At 45.7% G+C, this 15,000-nt stretch overlaps 1 protein-coding gene and 1 pseudogene across 2 annotated transcripts in view; one reads left to right on the top strand and one right to left on the bottom strand.

Moving 5' to 3' along the window:
* The window catches only part of BAIAP3 (BAI1 associated protein 3), a 224,559-nt gene that overhangs the window by 112,829 nt on the left and 96,730 nt on the right, over window positions 1–15,000 (bottom strand). For both annotated transcript variants that reach the window (XM_085863421.1, XM_085863422.1), the window contains exon 11: window positions 8,622–8,721. In XM_085863421.1, the coding sequence (XP_085719547.1) occupies window positions 8,622–8,721 (100 nt within the window). The remainder of the gene's footprint in view (window positions 1–8,621; window positions 8,722–15,000) is intronic.
* Window positions 10,635–12,578, top strand: LOC147010126 (uncharacterized; annotated as a pseudogene).

Genomic DNA, 15,000 nt, shown 5'->3' with positions numbered 1-15,000 from the left:
AGTTGAAGTTTGACAATTGCCACTATGCACGATGCACTCTTACAGGCACCATGTTTCTTTCAGTCCAGGTCACAGGACCGAGAAAAACGTGACGCGACCGCTCGGAGGAGCACAAAATTGGTCCTTCAGTATTAATATATCGATAGAAGATAGAAGATACAGTAGACGCCGCTTTATAAATCCACGGTTATAAAATCCAGCCGCTGATTGTGATCAAAATGAGTTGGAACGGAATTTTCCAAAGAGAAATCCGCCGTTTAATAAATCCACCTGCTTGGCACGTGTGCGGTCTCAACCTAAGCTTGATGTACTATGCGCTGCCGCAGAGTGAAAAAATAAAAACCAACAACAACAACAACTGGTGACGGACTTCGAATCCCGCCGCCGCTCGAATCCCTCCGCCCCCGAATCCCAACAGCCAAGGGAAGAAAGCGATGACAAACCCGAGCCGATGCCAACAGCGGCAGAGATGCGGACGACACTCGCCAAATTGGACAGGGGATTGCAGCTCTCAGGTTTTGCCCATCCCGATTTCCGCCACGTGACGGATTCAATAAAGGAACATTTGCGCAAAACCTTCCCTCCCAAGCAAGCGACCTTGGAGAGATTCTTTTCAATAATCCCCTTGTCACCGTTTGATAAATCAATGTTTTTGTACCATAAAGCAGTGTTCAACGACATTCGCTTTTTGTCTGATCTATCCAGTAGGTGGCTGAAAATAGGTTCTCCGCTTAATAAATCCAAACGGCGTGGTCCCATGGTGGATTTATAAAGCGGCGTCTACTGTACAATGTTTCTTGTTACATTTTTTGTGTCAAATTCACATTCTGAGGTAGTCACCATGTGCATAAGAGGATTTTACATTGCAGACGCTATTTTCGAGGAGTGGAATTCGTAATTACACCTCTCAGCAGTAACGTTCTGACGACCGACGTAATGGCGTCAGCGAATAACCGATGATGTCATGATGTCCTGACGCCTCTCAGCGGTGACGTCACACATCGCCATGTAAACGAAAAGTGTTTATTCCGCTTCAGAGTTGAAAGTTGACTATTGCCACTATGTGCGATGCACTCTTACAGGTACCATGTTTCTTTCAGTCCAGGTCACAGTACCGAGAAAAACGTGACGCGACCGCTAGGAGGAGCACAAAATTGGTCCTTCAGTATTAATTAATATATATATATATATATATATATATATATATATATATTTCCAGCAATGTGTGTGTGTGTGCGTGCGTGCGTGCGTGCGTGCGTGCGTGCGTGCGTGCGTGTGTGTGTGTGTGACCGCTGTTTCTCGACAACCACTGGTCCGATCTAATTGAAACTTGCCAGGTATATTGCTGGGGACCTGAGGATGTGCCTTTTCAAGGTTTGATATTAATCGGACAAGTGCTTCCCAAGTTATGGCCATTTATTTACCAAACCAATGGGAAGACATGTTGTTGCGTGGGCGTGGCCGATGGGGAAGGGAAGCTCAGCCGCGTTCCCCATTACGGGTTACAACGTACGGGCTTCCGGAGAGTGATGACTTCGTGTATTCTAATAATTTCTCGATTTCTTATGCACATTTATAGATAAACACAATGGCCCAAGTTATGATCGTTTTCATATTAGACGGTGTATAAATTTCGGGAACAGAGTGCTGGTATGCTCCGAACCAGGAAGTAAATTTTTTCTCTCTCTTCTCTTCTCTTTTTGTTTTTCCTTGCCACGACATTGCGAAAAGGTAAAATACGTTGGCGCTAATTGAATAATTGGGTATTAAAAATAAATTGCGAATAATCGTAACTGCGAATAATATCGAACTTCTGGGTCACGCACGTACGGGCACGTGAGAGTGAAGAAACGGCCTGTGTGGTTTATTTATTTATTTATTATTATTTTTTTTTTTTTTTTGCGGGCACGTACTAGTATATATAAATATATATACTAATGGGGTATGCTTATAGATTGTACACAATAACGGACCCTGCTTCCCCATTGTCTTGGGTCGCTCACCTGCAGTGAGCACAACAGGGTTGCCCTTGTTTTCGTATATTTTCATTTATTAACGCTTTCTGATGGTTCTGTGATTTTTCCCGGTGTATCGACTTTTATGTCCGTCGGCACGCAAAATTTCAGCTTTCTACGTCACCCGGGAGGTCCTGAACATTAATATCAGTCAGTGAGTGGTTAAAGGTCAGGTCAGGTAAACAGGTTAAAGGTTTATGTCAGGTCAGGTTCGATCTGTGACCTGCTACAGGTACCATGTAAACCTGCACTAACCTGTTCCATGGTCGGGTTGTTGGCGACTAAACCGTCTCCCCCACCAGGTTTTCTGGTGAGGAGGGTGTTTGGATATGGACACCCAGCAGGATTAAAAACAAAACCTGTCAAAGGGCGGAGGAGCTCCTTGTGAGCCAACGGCCATCCATATCTAGTGCCCAACTGTGTCTGCGGACGTCCTCCTGCAGTTGGGTCACTTCTTATTAGGAGGTTGGTGGCAGGATTTTCACTCCGGCCACCGTAAAACCCTTCATTCCGCAAAACGCAAAAACGCAAAAAAAATCTGAAAACCCACTCCGTGGGAGTACCACCTGTGCAGCTTCCCTTCGCAGGGCAGCTCACCGGATGACGGGATTGGGGCAAAGTCTTCGGGACCCCCAATCTTTGATAGGAGGGAAACCACGGGGTAACATCCCTGGGTCAGATTGCGGGAGAGTGTGTCGGAGTGGTGCTGAGGTGTCGTCCACCAGACGGCGGTCTCCTTGGGTTAACCTGAGGCGGTCCCTTCGGGTGGGTGCCTGGAATGTCCTATCCCTAAGAGAGGATGATCACCTGTCTCTGTTATCATCTGAGCTCAAGCGTTTGGACATCGGGATTGCAGCTCTCTCTGAGGTTCGGAGACCGGATTGCGGTGAGATAATGGTGGGTGGTTACACCTACTATTGGTCTGGTCGCTCTGATGGTTACCATACCCAAGGAGTTGCTGTAGCTGTGTCCAATAAGCTGACCCCAATGATAATTGAGGTAACACCGGTCAACGAGCGTATTATGAGATTAAGGATTCGTCACTCCTTAGGTGTCATTTCCCTGGTCTCTGTTTATGCTCCGACTGAGGCGAGTGATCTCACCGTGAAGGATGCATTCTACGCCACACTCGAGTCTGTGGTTGATCAGTGCCCCAGACGAGATACACTTCTAGTCTTGGGGGATTTCAATGCATCGACTGGAACTGATAGGGACGGTTATGAGGTGTGTGTTGGTCCCCATGGGTCAGGAACTATGAACCAGAATGGCACTAAGTTCCTTGACTTTGCAAGAAGTCATGGACTTAGGGTGGCTGGTTCATGGTTTCAGCGCCCACAAGCTCGTCGCTGGACTTGGTATTCCAACGCTGGTGGTGTGGCAAAGGAGATTGACCATGTCCTCATTGACGGTCATTGGAGGATGATCCAGAACTGCAGGGTCTACCGGAGTGCTCAGTTCCTCAATACTGACCACAGGCTTGTTGTAGCAACTCTAAAGCTGCACCTTAAATCCTGGAGAATGGTACCATCCCAGCCGATGCTGGATGTTGCCAAGCTCAGGGATGAGAGAGTAGCTGAGGAGTTTGCGAACAGGCTGAGTGGACACTTGGGGGGTCTGGGTGCTTTGGGGGGTCCTGAAGAGTTGTGGAGCGCCTTCAAGACCACCGTCCTTGATGTTGCCGGTGGATGCCTTGGAGCTCACCGCAGGGCAAAGAAGAATTTTGTCTCTCAAGGGACACTGGATACCATTGACCAGAGTCGCAGGGCCAGGCTGAATGGCAGAGCTGAGCTGTTCAGGGAGCTGAGGCGTAAAACTGTACGTGCACTGAGGGTGGACAAGGAGGCCTATGTGCGAGGAATCTGTGAGGGGGTAGAGCATCACCTGTGGACAGGTGATTCTCGTCCCGCTTACAGGGGAATTCGCGCATTACGTTCATCCAAGCCCATCCCTCGAAGCACTACAGTTCGAGCAGAGAGTGGTAGGCTCTTGACAGAGGAGTCTGAAGTGAAGGCCCGCTGGGCCGGTTACTTTGAGCAGTTGTACCAGGCTGATCCCCCAACTGTCGAGTTGGACGTCAAGGGTGTTACAATCCCTGTTGCTGACCCTCGAATCAACTGTGGTCCACCTACGCTTGTGGAAACACGGGCTGCGGTGAACCACTTGAAACGGGGCAAAGCTCCAGGGATCTGTGGCATCAATGCCGAACTTCTCAAGGCTGGTGGAAATGCTGAACTCGTGTCGTTGCATGCAGTTTTGTGCTCTGCCTGGAACACAGGCATCATCCCAACTGACTGGAAGAGGGGCCTTGTTGTCCCTCTCTGGAAAGGGAAGGGTGATCGCCAAGACTGCAACAACTACCGAGGGGTGACGCTGCTCTCAGTGCCGGGCAAGGTCTTTGCTCGGATAATTCTCGATAGGGTTCGCCACCATCTGCTTGAGCACCAGCATCCAGAGCAGTCAGGCTTTACACCAAAGAGGTCAACGATTGACCGTATCCTTGCACTTCGTGTCCTCACCGAACGCAGACGAGAGTTTCGGCAGGGGCTGCTTGCAGCCTATGTTGATCTCTGTAAAGCGTTCGATTCAGTGAATCGGGATGTCCTCTGGAGGATTCTTGGTCTTCGTGGGGTGCCACCAAAACTGATCAATCTGATGTCTGAACTCTACTCTGGTACTGAGAGTGCTGTGAAGTGTGGTGGTACCATCTCTGACTTATTTCCAGTTGTTACTGGAGTTCGTCAGGGATGTGTACTTGCCCCCACACTTTTCAGCACTTGTATGGACTGGATTCTAGGGAGGATGTCGGAGAGATCAAGTTGCGGTGCGTCATTTGGGAATGTCAAGATCTCGGACCTTGACTTTGCAGATGATGCAGTCATCTTTGCGGAGACTTTAGACATCCTCTTGGGGGCCCTCGAGGTGCTGAATGAGGAGTCGGAGCCGTTGGGATTACGGGTTTCTTGGGTCAAAACTAAGATCCAGGCTTTCGGTGACATCTTGGATGCTGCTGTCCTGTCTGTGTCTGTTTGTGGTGAGGATGTTGAGGTCGTGGAGAGATTCACATACCTTGGCAGTGATATTCATGTCTCTGCTGGCTGCGAGTCAGAGGTCAATAGACGTCTGGGTCGGGCCTGGGGAGTCATGGATTCACTGGATCATGGGGTGTGGCGCTGCCGGTACCTGTGCGGGAGGACGAAAGTCAGAGTCTTCAGATCCTTGGTACTTCCAGTCTTGCTCTATGGGTGCGAGACTTGGACTCTGACCAAGGATCTGAGACGGAGACTTAATTCCTTTGGTACCAGGTCTCTTCGGAGAATCCTTGGCTATCGCTGGTCGGATTTTGTGTCCAACGAGCGGTTGCTGAGAGAGACTCGGATGAGATTTGTTACCTGCATAGTCCGTGAGCGTCAGTTGCGGCTGTATGGACATGTGGCTCGTTTTCCTGACTCTGATCCTGCTCACCAGATTCTCTCAGCGAGGGAGTCTCATGAGTGGAGGAGGCCAGTGGATCGACCACGTGCCTCATGGTTGCAACAGGTTGAACATCATCTCAAGGAGATGGGGATGGGCCTGGCATCTGCCTGGGGGATGGCCAGACGGAGGCCCCTGGAGTACCGGCGGAAAGTGGACGCAGCGACGTGCTGTTCTGGCACATGCTCCCATACCTGACCTGACCTGAGTGGTTAAAATTATAGATAAACACAATGGCCCAAGTTATGATCGTTTTCATATTAGACGGTGTATAAATTTCGGGAACAGAGTGCTGGTATGCTCCGAACCAGGAAGTAAATTTTTTCTCTCTCATATATATATATATATATATATATATATATATATATATATATATATATATATATATATATATATATGCATATCTCTCATATGTCATATATATGCAAATATATATATATATATATATATATATATATATATATATATATATATATATATTTGTATTGTTGTGGATTTTCGCCCGCCTGGCGTGCGGGCGACCGCCTTTAGCTCAATTGTGGCCGCACGCTCCGACCAAACGAGCAATCTAGTCACAGCTTTCGGATCAACGCCGAAACCCAGCTACGGGTGTTGTAAACCACACCATAAACCAACCAACTCTTCTGTCTATGCACTACAGGGTCGATCGCCGAATTGTCGATGTACCTCATGATTCGCGCAGACAGAAATGCCGGGAGTTTACACCTCAACGGAGCCTGCATGAAAACGAGTCGCTTTAAGCAGCTCGTTCCGTTTGCGATTGCCGAGCGGTTTTGAATCGCCAAGTCCCGTTGGGCCAGATGTACGTTTTATCGGCTATTAATCAGCCAGCTAATTATTCCGAACGCAATTATGGCAGTCAATGGAGGAAGGGACACAACGAGCAGGTGACATTCAAAAATGGGGAACATTTATTTGCACATGTAAGCAATGCAATGAATGGGGGTAGGGGACAAGACACGAGTAAAAACCTACAGCCGATAACTATTTATTACGTACATGCACTTAATCAGTTCCACTTGGAAGACAAGGTGCCACAGACTTTCATGCAAAAACCCCAGAAAAGAAAGATAGAACCAGGCTCGTAAGCCTTTAATGTTCCTCGGAGCTGGGATGACCAAAGGAGCTCCACGAGGCCGGGCAGGTTACCTTGTCGCCCTTGAGGCGACTCAATGGGTGTTTTGGTCAGCGATCCTCCGTATGTCTCTGTTCACCGAGGGGTGTCACCAAATTCGTCAGTTGCTTAAGCAGCTCGAGCAGCTTGACGGGCGGCCCTCCTCGGTCGCTTGGCCTTCCCCGCGGCCTGGTCGATCGGGCCTGGCCGACGACGCTTCAGAGGAGTGAACGGGCCTTGCTCTTTTAGAGTTGATGCTCTTTAAGAGCCCACTCACTCCTCAGCGTCGCTCGACCGACTCGGGGCCCGATCGCTCGGACCGTTACGTAGCTTGCTGGCGACTTCTCTCCGGCTGGCAACTTCTCCCGTCTCCAACTCAACTGCCATCTCCCGATTCCACTGCTGACTCCAACGGCCCAGCCCAACTCTTCTCTCAACTCCACTCGACTGCCTCCAGCGACCAACAATGCTCTTGGCGTTGAAACGCGCCTTTTTATAGCCCGGAGGGGAGGGTCGCTCTGGGCTTCATCGCCCCAAATCAGCACCCTCCCCCTTTTCACCTTTGAACTTTCACCCTCGACTGGCTCCGCCCCTTTCGCCGTTCTGATCCGATCTTACCGTCAGACGCGGCCGTGGTTGAGATCACTTTGCCGCTGTCGAGGATGCCATCGTGTTTGTTTGTGGAGATGTTGTTGTTTGTGGAGATGATGTTGTTGGTGAAAAGATGGCGGTGTTGTGGAGATGCTGGTAAGGAGATGTTGGCAGTCGTGGAGAAGGTGGTGAGGAGATGATTGTTTAAAATAAAAGACAGAAAAGAATAACACTACCTCAAAGGTTCACAGCCCGGCACACGAATAAATCCCGTTATATATCGGTGGGGAAATCTAATCTGGACACACACTTATCAACATAACTGATCTTCGGGGAACCTGAATGGTGATCTGTGAATTTCCACAACCGTAACAATATATATATATATATATATATATATATATATATATATATATATATATATATATATATATATATATATATATATATATATATCTTCTTCTTATTTCGGCTGCTCCCGTTCGGGGTCGCCACAGCGGATCATCCGTATGATCCGCATTGTGATTTGGCACATGTTTTACGCCGGATGTCCTTCCTGACGCAACCCTGGTCGCCTCTTACGGCACAGGGATATGGTACACCTATATTAACCGGGGTATACACCGGCGCAGTACACTGGTACTCACTTCGCCGACCTCGGAAGGATGACAGGCTGAGTCAACCCCCTGGTGTATTAATTCAGTGGCCCAATGGGGCTTGAACTCAGGACCTTTTGGATCCCAAGCCGCTGCCCTAACCACTGCGCCAACACCAGGCTCATACATATATGTATATGTATATATATATATATATATATATATATATATATATATATATATATATATATATATATATATATATATATATATATATATATATATATATATATATATATATATATATATATATATATATATATATATATATATATATATATATATATATATATATATATATATATATATATATATATATATATATATATATATATATATATATATATATATATATATATATATATATATATATATATATATATATATATATATATATGTATGTATATATATATATGTATATATATATATATGTATATATATATGTATATATATATGTATATATATATGTATATATATATATATATATATATATAAATATATATATATGTATATATCATATACACGTACACACACACACGTACACATACACACACACACACACACACACGTACACACACACACGTTAAAATAAAATAACGACGAAGCATTTAATTCACAATCTCGCGAGATTCCCTCATTACACGATATGTGACGGAGGGACAAATAGACAGACTGACATGCATTTTATTATATACAGTTTGGATGCAAAGAATATAAAAATGTGACCCTTCATCCCAAGCTCATTAATCTTACATTTAAAGGAATGTTCAAGCAGCCAAGGAAATCGTCGTTGCTGTCCCCAGATTTGGAGATACCATCAGTTCTTGCAGATTTCACAATTTGCTTAAAGTACCTGCAAAAATGAATGAAGACACGCACACGTAAAAGTTAGTGTGAAACTTACATGCTTGAACTGGACAAAAGACGGTCGGTTTGGCACTCCTGTCATAACATTTGCCTCGGCTTGACCTGACAAAGGGCAGCCGGTTTGGCACTCCTGTCATAATATTTGCCTCGTCAAGCTGTAGTCCTGGGTTCAAATATCAACTGTTGATTTACGTCAGTTTTCTCTGGATTTCCTTTAATTGCACTTCATGTAAATGTACAATGATGTTTACTCGTGTCCTTGTCTTTCAAAAGAAAATTTTAATCTCGGAGCCTATTAAAATAAGAAATTAAGAAAACAAAATTGAAATCAAGTAAAATGGGTATAAGGGTATATACCGGCAGCACAGAGGGTTTTGATCATACGAACGAGGTACCAATATCTGAGTACAGGGGGTTTTAGGGAGTAACCTGACATATGCAGATGTGGATTTCTGCCGGGCACCACCCGCTCGCTGCGTGTGGCCCCTGGGGACCCTCAAAGTGGCCCTTAAAATGGGCTTGATCAAACATTGGAGGTACCAGTTAAAACCAGGTTTAAATGAACAAGTACATCCCCCAGAGTGTAGAATGGCCCATGCAAGAAAAATTCTCCGCTGCATAAGGGCCGCCAGAAGCCCAAAAAAGGGTCCAAAAATTTGGGATAGATCAAACATTGGAGGTACCACTTAAAACCAGGTTTAAATGAACAAGTACATCCCCCAGAGTGTAGAATGGCCCATGCAAGAAACTTTGTCCGCTGCATAAGGTTCACCAGAAGCCCCTTAAGTTGGCCCTTTCGAAGAATTTGAGCTCGGTCAAACATTGGAGGATGCAGATAAAACCTAGTTTAAATGAACTAGGACATAACCCAGAGTGTAGAATGACCCATGCAAGAAACTTTGTCTGCTGCATCAGGACCAACAGAAGCCCCTGTAGTTGGCCCTTTTGAAGAATTTGAGCTCGATCAAACATAAGGTATAAATGAAAAAGTATTTCACCGGGTATAGAATGGCCCTGCCACCCCTCTCCCCAATAATGAATGAGACCCCAAAATTCCAAAATATTTTGCAATTTTTTCTTGTTTTGGCGCATCGGACGGCCGCAACCTCTTAGCTCATGCCCAACCCACCCCCCCCCCCTGTAGCCCCGAGTCACGTACCAGGCATATCCATGCATGTAGCACGCATACGCTTATCTACCTGTGTGAGGCTAGCGGGAGCGTCCACGTCGAGCAGCCAGGACACGAAACGACTTTCGCTTTTTGGGTCACACACACGGGCAGCTGACAGCAACAGTAGCATGAGTACAGGTCAACTGAGTGAGTATTTTATTCATCCATTGTTCTTCATCCAGGGGGGGGGGCGTAGGGGTTTGTGTGTGGGGGGGTTGGGTGTTGGGGGGTGTGGACACCGTACATTCACGTCAGTCACTTTTAAATCCACACATGAACACTCGGTGGGTGGGGTGAGTGTGTGTGGGGGGTGGTGTGTGGTGTAGACACCATACATTCACATCAGTCGCTTTTAACATCCACACATGAACACTATGGGGGTGTGTGTGGGGGTAGGGTGGGGTGAGGTATGGTTAGGTGTGGTGTGGACACCGTACAAACTGTTTGGTAGAAACAGACCAATCCTATACCTCGATCAATTCATCCCCCTGTCAGAATGCGTTTCAAACGTCAGAATCGACCATTTTCATTGCTAATGCAAGCTGTCTCCTGTGAGTCAGAACTAGAAACGGACTATAGTCCCATGGCTGGCGCGAAGACTCGCTATGCCTGCGTGCTATGAGATTCAGGTCATCCACTGTTATCTCTTACTGGAACGTACAAGATGCTTGATGTTTTTTTTTAATAGTTTATATTTCTTTCGGAGGGCATGTGCAGATCTGACAAGAATGGATCATGATAATTCCGATGTTGTACCACTCCAGGTATGTCCCAAGATGCATGCCACTAAGTTGGTTCACTTGTATGAATTAATCGATCCCACTAACCCAGGCGTAGTTGTAATAGACCTATAAGGCATTGAAATGTTGTCGCCTACACGTACATCCTTCACATCAGAAATGTTTGCTCTGCTCAGGCCTTATGTTTTCATTCTGTTTTAGGTAACAGAAAGGCCTACCCCGAGCAGTGATGGCAGCCATGTTAGCCGTGAAGCATCTCATCAGGTCTGTATAATTTTGCAAGTTGACTTGGCTTATTCATTTCCTTTAAAATTCAACCACAAAAATTGCTGTAGATGTGGCTGCCTAATAATGTTTTCACTCAGTTTTAGGTAACAGACAGGCCTACCCCGGGCGGTGATGGCAACCATGTTAGTCGTGAAGCATCTCATCAGGTCTGTATCATTTGCAAGTCAAAAAGCCACGGTGACCCACTGAAAGTGTTCAATGACAGAACGTGGGCTTCATTCAAGAGAGCAGCTGAATGCAGACTTTCACTTAAGTCTGATCGATACAGAGATATTACAGCAGAAGTTAATCTGCAGCAAGAGAAGGGTAATGCAGTGTACCATACTAAATGTCACAAAAATTATACTGCTGTGAAAAGACCGTCATCAACTTCTGAGAGCGAACTTCCCTCTAAAAAACCCGAGACACGACGCAGAAACTCGCAGCCGCCATCTGATACGAAGGGTTTGTTGAGGGGCTCATGCATCTTCTGTCCTATATTGCGGAAGACCATAAACCAGAAGGTAGAGCCGTTGACAGAGTGCCTTACAAAAGACGGGTGTGATGCCATATTTGCAGCAGCTCCAAGAAGTAGCAATGAGCGGGTCAAAGCTTTCGTTAGAAGTGGGATTGATATGATTGCGAAAGAAGCTCAGTACCATAAGTCATGCCGTCGTGAATATTCCAAGGAGGCTGAGGGGACTGTACCAAAAAATGCAGACGTTTCAAACAGGCAGTTGCATTTCAAGACATTTAACACTATTTCGGCACTAATCGAGACAGAGGTGATTGAGAATCGTCGGGCAATGCTTGCAACTTCAATTATCGAACTCTATAAAGCAGAATATCTAAGTGCAGAGAGACAGTAGACGGTATAGAAGGTTACGCGGTACAGGCTTTGATGAACAAAATCAAAGACAAATTCGGGGAGAAAATTGCCACATCCGTTTACGACCATCGGAAGGGAAATTTCATGTACAGTTCTGGTATGTCTGTTGATGATGCAAGAGTAAGCCTACGTGATGATGATGAGAAGCACCTCCATATGATACGCACTGCAGTACTTCATCTTCGCGCTCAAATACAGGCGATGCCCAAGTGGAAAACACCGACTCCAACATCTGTAGAGACACTCAAGGCATGTTCACCTGATCTCCCAGAAGAAATGTTGCTGTTTTACAGAACACTCCTTTGTGGCCTTCGTGAGCCTTCTGGTGATAACAGAGAAACTGTTCAGAGAAAGGAAATGGCTACGTCATCAGATGCAGTTCATAATGTATCAAGGGGTTCAGTGCGGCCTTGGAAGCACATAGTGCTTGGGTTAGGACTGGGGACTTTAACCGGCTCCAACCTGATCCTGCGTATCCTGAACCGGCTGGGAAACTGCCTCAGTTATGATGAGGTCAAGGTGTTAGAGACCGAGTTTGCATTTTTCGGCTGAGGAGAACGAACGAGATGCACCAGATGGTGTAGAACTAAATCCCAACCATGGCACCGGGCCTGGCATGGGATAACTATGACGTGAACATGGAAACCATCGATGGGAAAGACACCCTGCATGCCACCATTGGGATTTGAATCCGGACCTCTGGATTGTGGGTCAACCGACTAACCCACCACGCTACGAGGCTTTTGTGGTACTAGTCTGGCTCCCTAGCATACATAAAGGTTAACCTTTTGCATGTGGATTTTTATTACAATAAAGAATACAATAAAAAAATACACCCGTGCAGGAGTGACGGTCATCTCTACGAGAAACAAGCATGAGTTCCTGTTACTAGGGTGTAGTGTTCTCGGGTCAGGAGGGATTTTTGGCCAAATTTGAAGTCACGTGACACGAAAACGAAAGCGAATATCGAAAATCCGGCCCGACTAAATCTAGATATTGTCCCATAGATTCATATGCCACAATCAAATTCAAGATAACTTAAGAAATGTAGGAGGAGATAGATTTTGAAAATCGCCATTTTGCAACTAGATGAAGCAGTTTTCGCAAAATTCAGTCACGTGACGTATACGTATTCGAAGATATCGGTATTCTTTCGAATGGACATGAAAGACAAGGTCAGCTGCTATGCAATGACACCGTTCACTAACGTTTACCATGCCCAGCAGAGAACATATGGCCTCCTGAAGGTAGGGCAGTTTTTGCAAACTTTGAAGTCACGTGACCCGAAAACGATAGCGAAATTCGAAAATCCGCACCGACCAAATTTAGATATTGTCCCATACATGCATATGCCACAATCAAATTCAAGTTCGCTTGAGAAATGTAGGAGGAGATTGATTTTGAAAATCGTCATTTTGCAACTAGATGAAGCAGTTTTCACAAAATTCAAAGTTACGTGACGTGTACGTATTCAAAGATATCGGTATTCTTTCGAATGGACATGAAAGACAAGGTCAGCTGCTATGCAATGACACCGTTCACTAACGTTTACCATGCCCAGTAGAGAATATATGGCCTCCTGAAGGTAGGGCAGTTTTTGCAAACTTTGAAGTCACTTGATGCGAAAATGAAAGTGAAATTCGAAAATCCGTCCTGACCAAATTTAGATATTGTCCCATACATTCATATGCCACAATCAAATTCAAGATCGCTTGAGAAATGTAGGAGATAGATTTTGAAAATCGTCATTTTCGCATTTTTTGCCAACTTTGAAGTCACGTGACACGAAAACGAAAGCGAATATCGAAAAACCGGCCTGACCAAAATTAGATAATGTCCCATAAATTCATATGCTACAATCAAATTCAAGATCGCTCGAGAAATGGCAGAGGAGATAGAATTTGAAAATCGTCATTTTCGCAACTTCAAAGGCCTCGTGACCTTGACCTTGACCTTCGTGACCTTGAAAGTCATACCATCGTGTACGTCTCATCGACCTCTATCAGGATCACTAATGACCAGATCTCCCGCTTCAACTTCATTGTGAACGGACGGACGGACGGATGGATCGAAGGACATCGACACCCATATTATTAGGTCATGCTCGAAGAGATGACATAAAAAGGTAGGGGTTTTGTCATTATTTTTACCAACCTAGAATACAGTTCAGGGCCTTCACGTTTGACCTCCACATAGTCTCCCGAAAGGCCAACATTTGGGGTGTCTGGTAGGGCCAACGCAGTGGACAATTTGTCTGGCATGGGGCGTTCTATACTCGATGGAGTGTACTTGTTCATTTAAATGTGGTTTTAAGTGGTACCGCCAATGTTTGATCGAGCTCAAGTTCTTCAAAAGGGCCAACTTAAGGGGTTTCTGGTAGGGTCAACGCAGCGGACAAAGTTTCATGCACGGGTCATTCTACACTCTGGGTTATGTCCTAGTTCATTTAAACTAGGTTTTATCTGGTACCTCCAATGTTTGATCTCGCTGAAATTATTCGAAAGGGCCAACTTAAGAGGCTTCTGGCGACCCTTATGCAGCGGACAAAGTTTCTTGCATGGGCCATTCTGCACTCTGGGGGATGTACTTGTTCATTTAAACCTGGTTTTAAGTGGTACCTCCAATGTTTGATCTAGCCAAAATTTTTGGACCCTTTTTGGGCTTCTGGCAGCCCTTATGCAGCGGACAGTTTTTCTTGCATGGGCCATTCTACACTCTGGGGGATGTACTTGTTCATTTAAACCTGATTTTAACTGGTACCTCCAATGTTTGATCTCGCCCATTTTAAGGGCCACTTTGAGGGTCCCCACGGGCCACACGCAGCGGGTGGTGCCCGGCAGAAATCCATATCTGCATATGTCAGGTTACTCCCTAAAACCTCCTGGACTCAGATATTGGTACCTCGTTCGTATGATCAAAACCCTCTGGGCTGCCGGTCTAGTAGTGTTGTGTCCCTGGGTTGTCGAGAATGTGGAGTTGACACGGCTTGATGGGCCGATTGGCCTCCTCCTGTGTCTGGATTTCTTTGTGTATTCCCAGTATAAAATTGAGATTGTGTGAATGACACAAAAAACCCTACGTTCCACTGTATGATTCTCAATCAAGTTTCATTTGTAATACTAGAACGGCACTCGGGAGCGGGCATCCATCTGCCAGGCTGAACAGTTTACATTTTGTATCCCACTGATAGGCTGGATC

The sequence above is a fragment of the Eptatretus burgeri genome, chromosome 17, assembly GCF_056783735.1.
Source record: "Eptatretus burgeri isolate ZD-2024b chromosome 17, Ebu_testis_v1, whole genome shotgun sequence".
Classification (NCBI taxonomy): Eukaryota; Metazoa; Chordata; class Myxini; order Myxiniformes; family Myxinidae; genus Eptatretus; species Eptatretus burgeri.
Note: the sequence above shows the minus strand (reverse complement) of the source record. Positions and strands in the feature narration are given on the sequence as shown.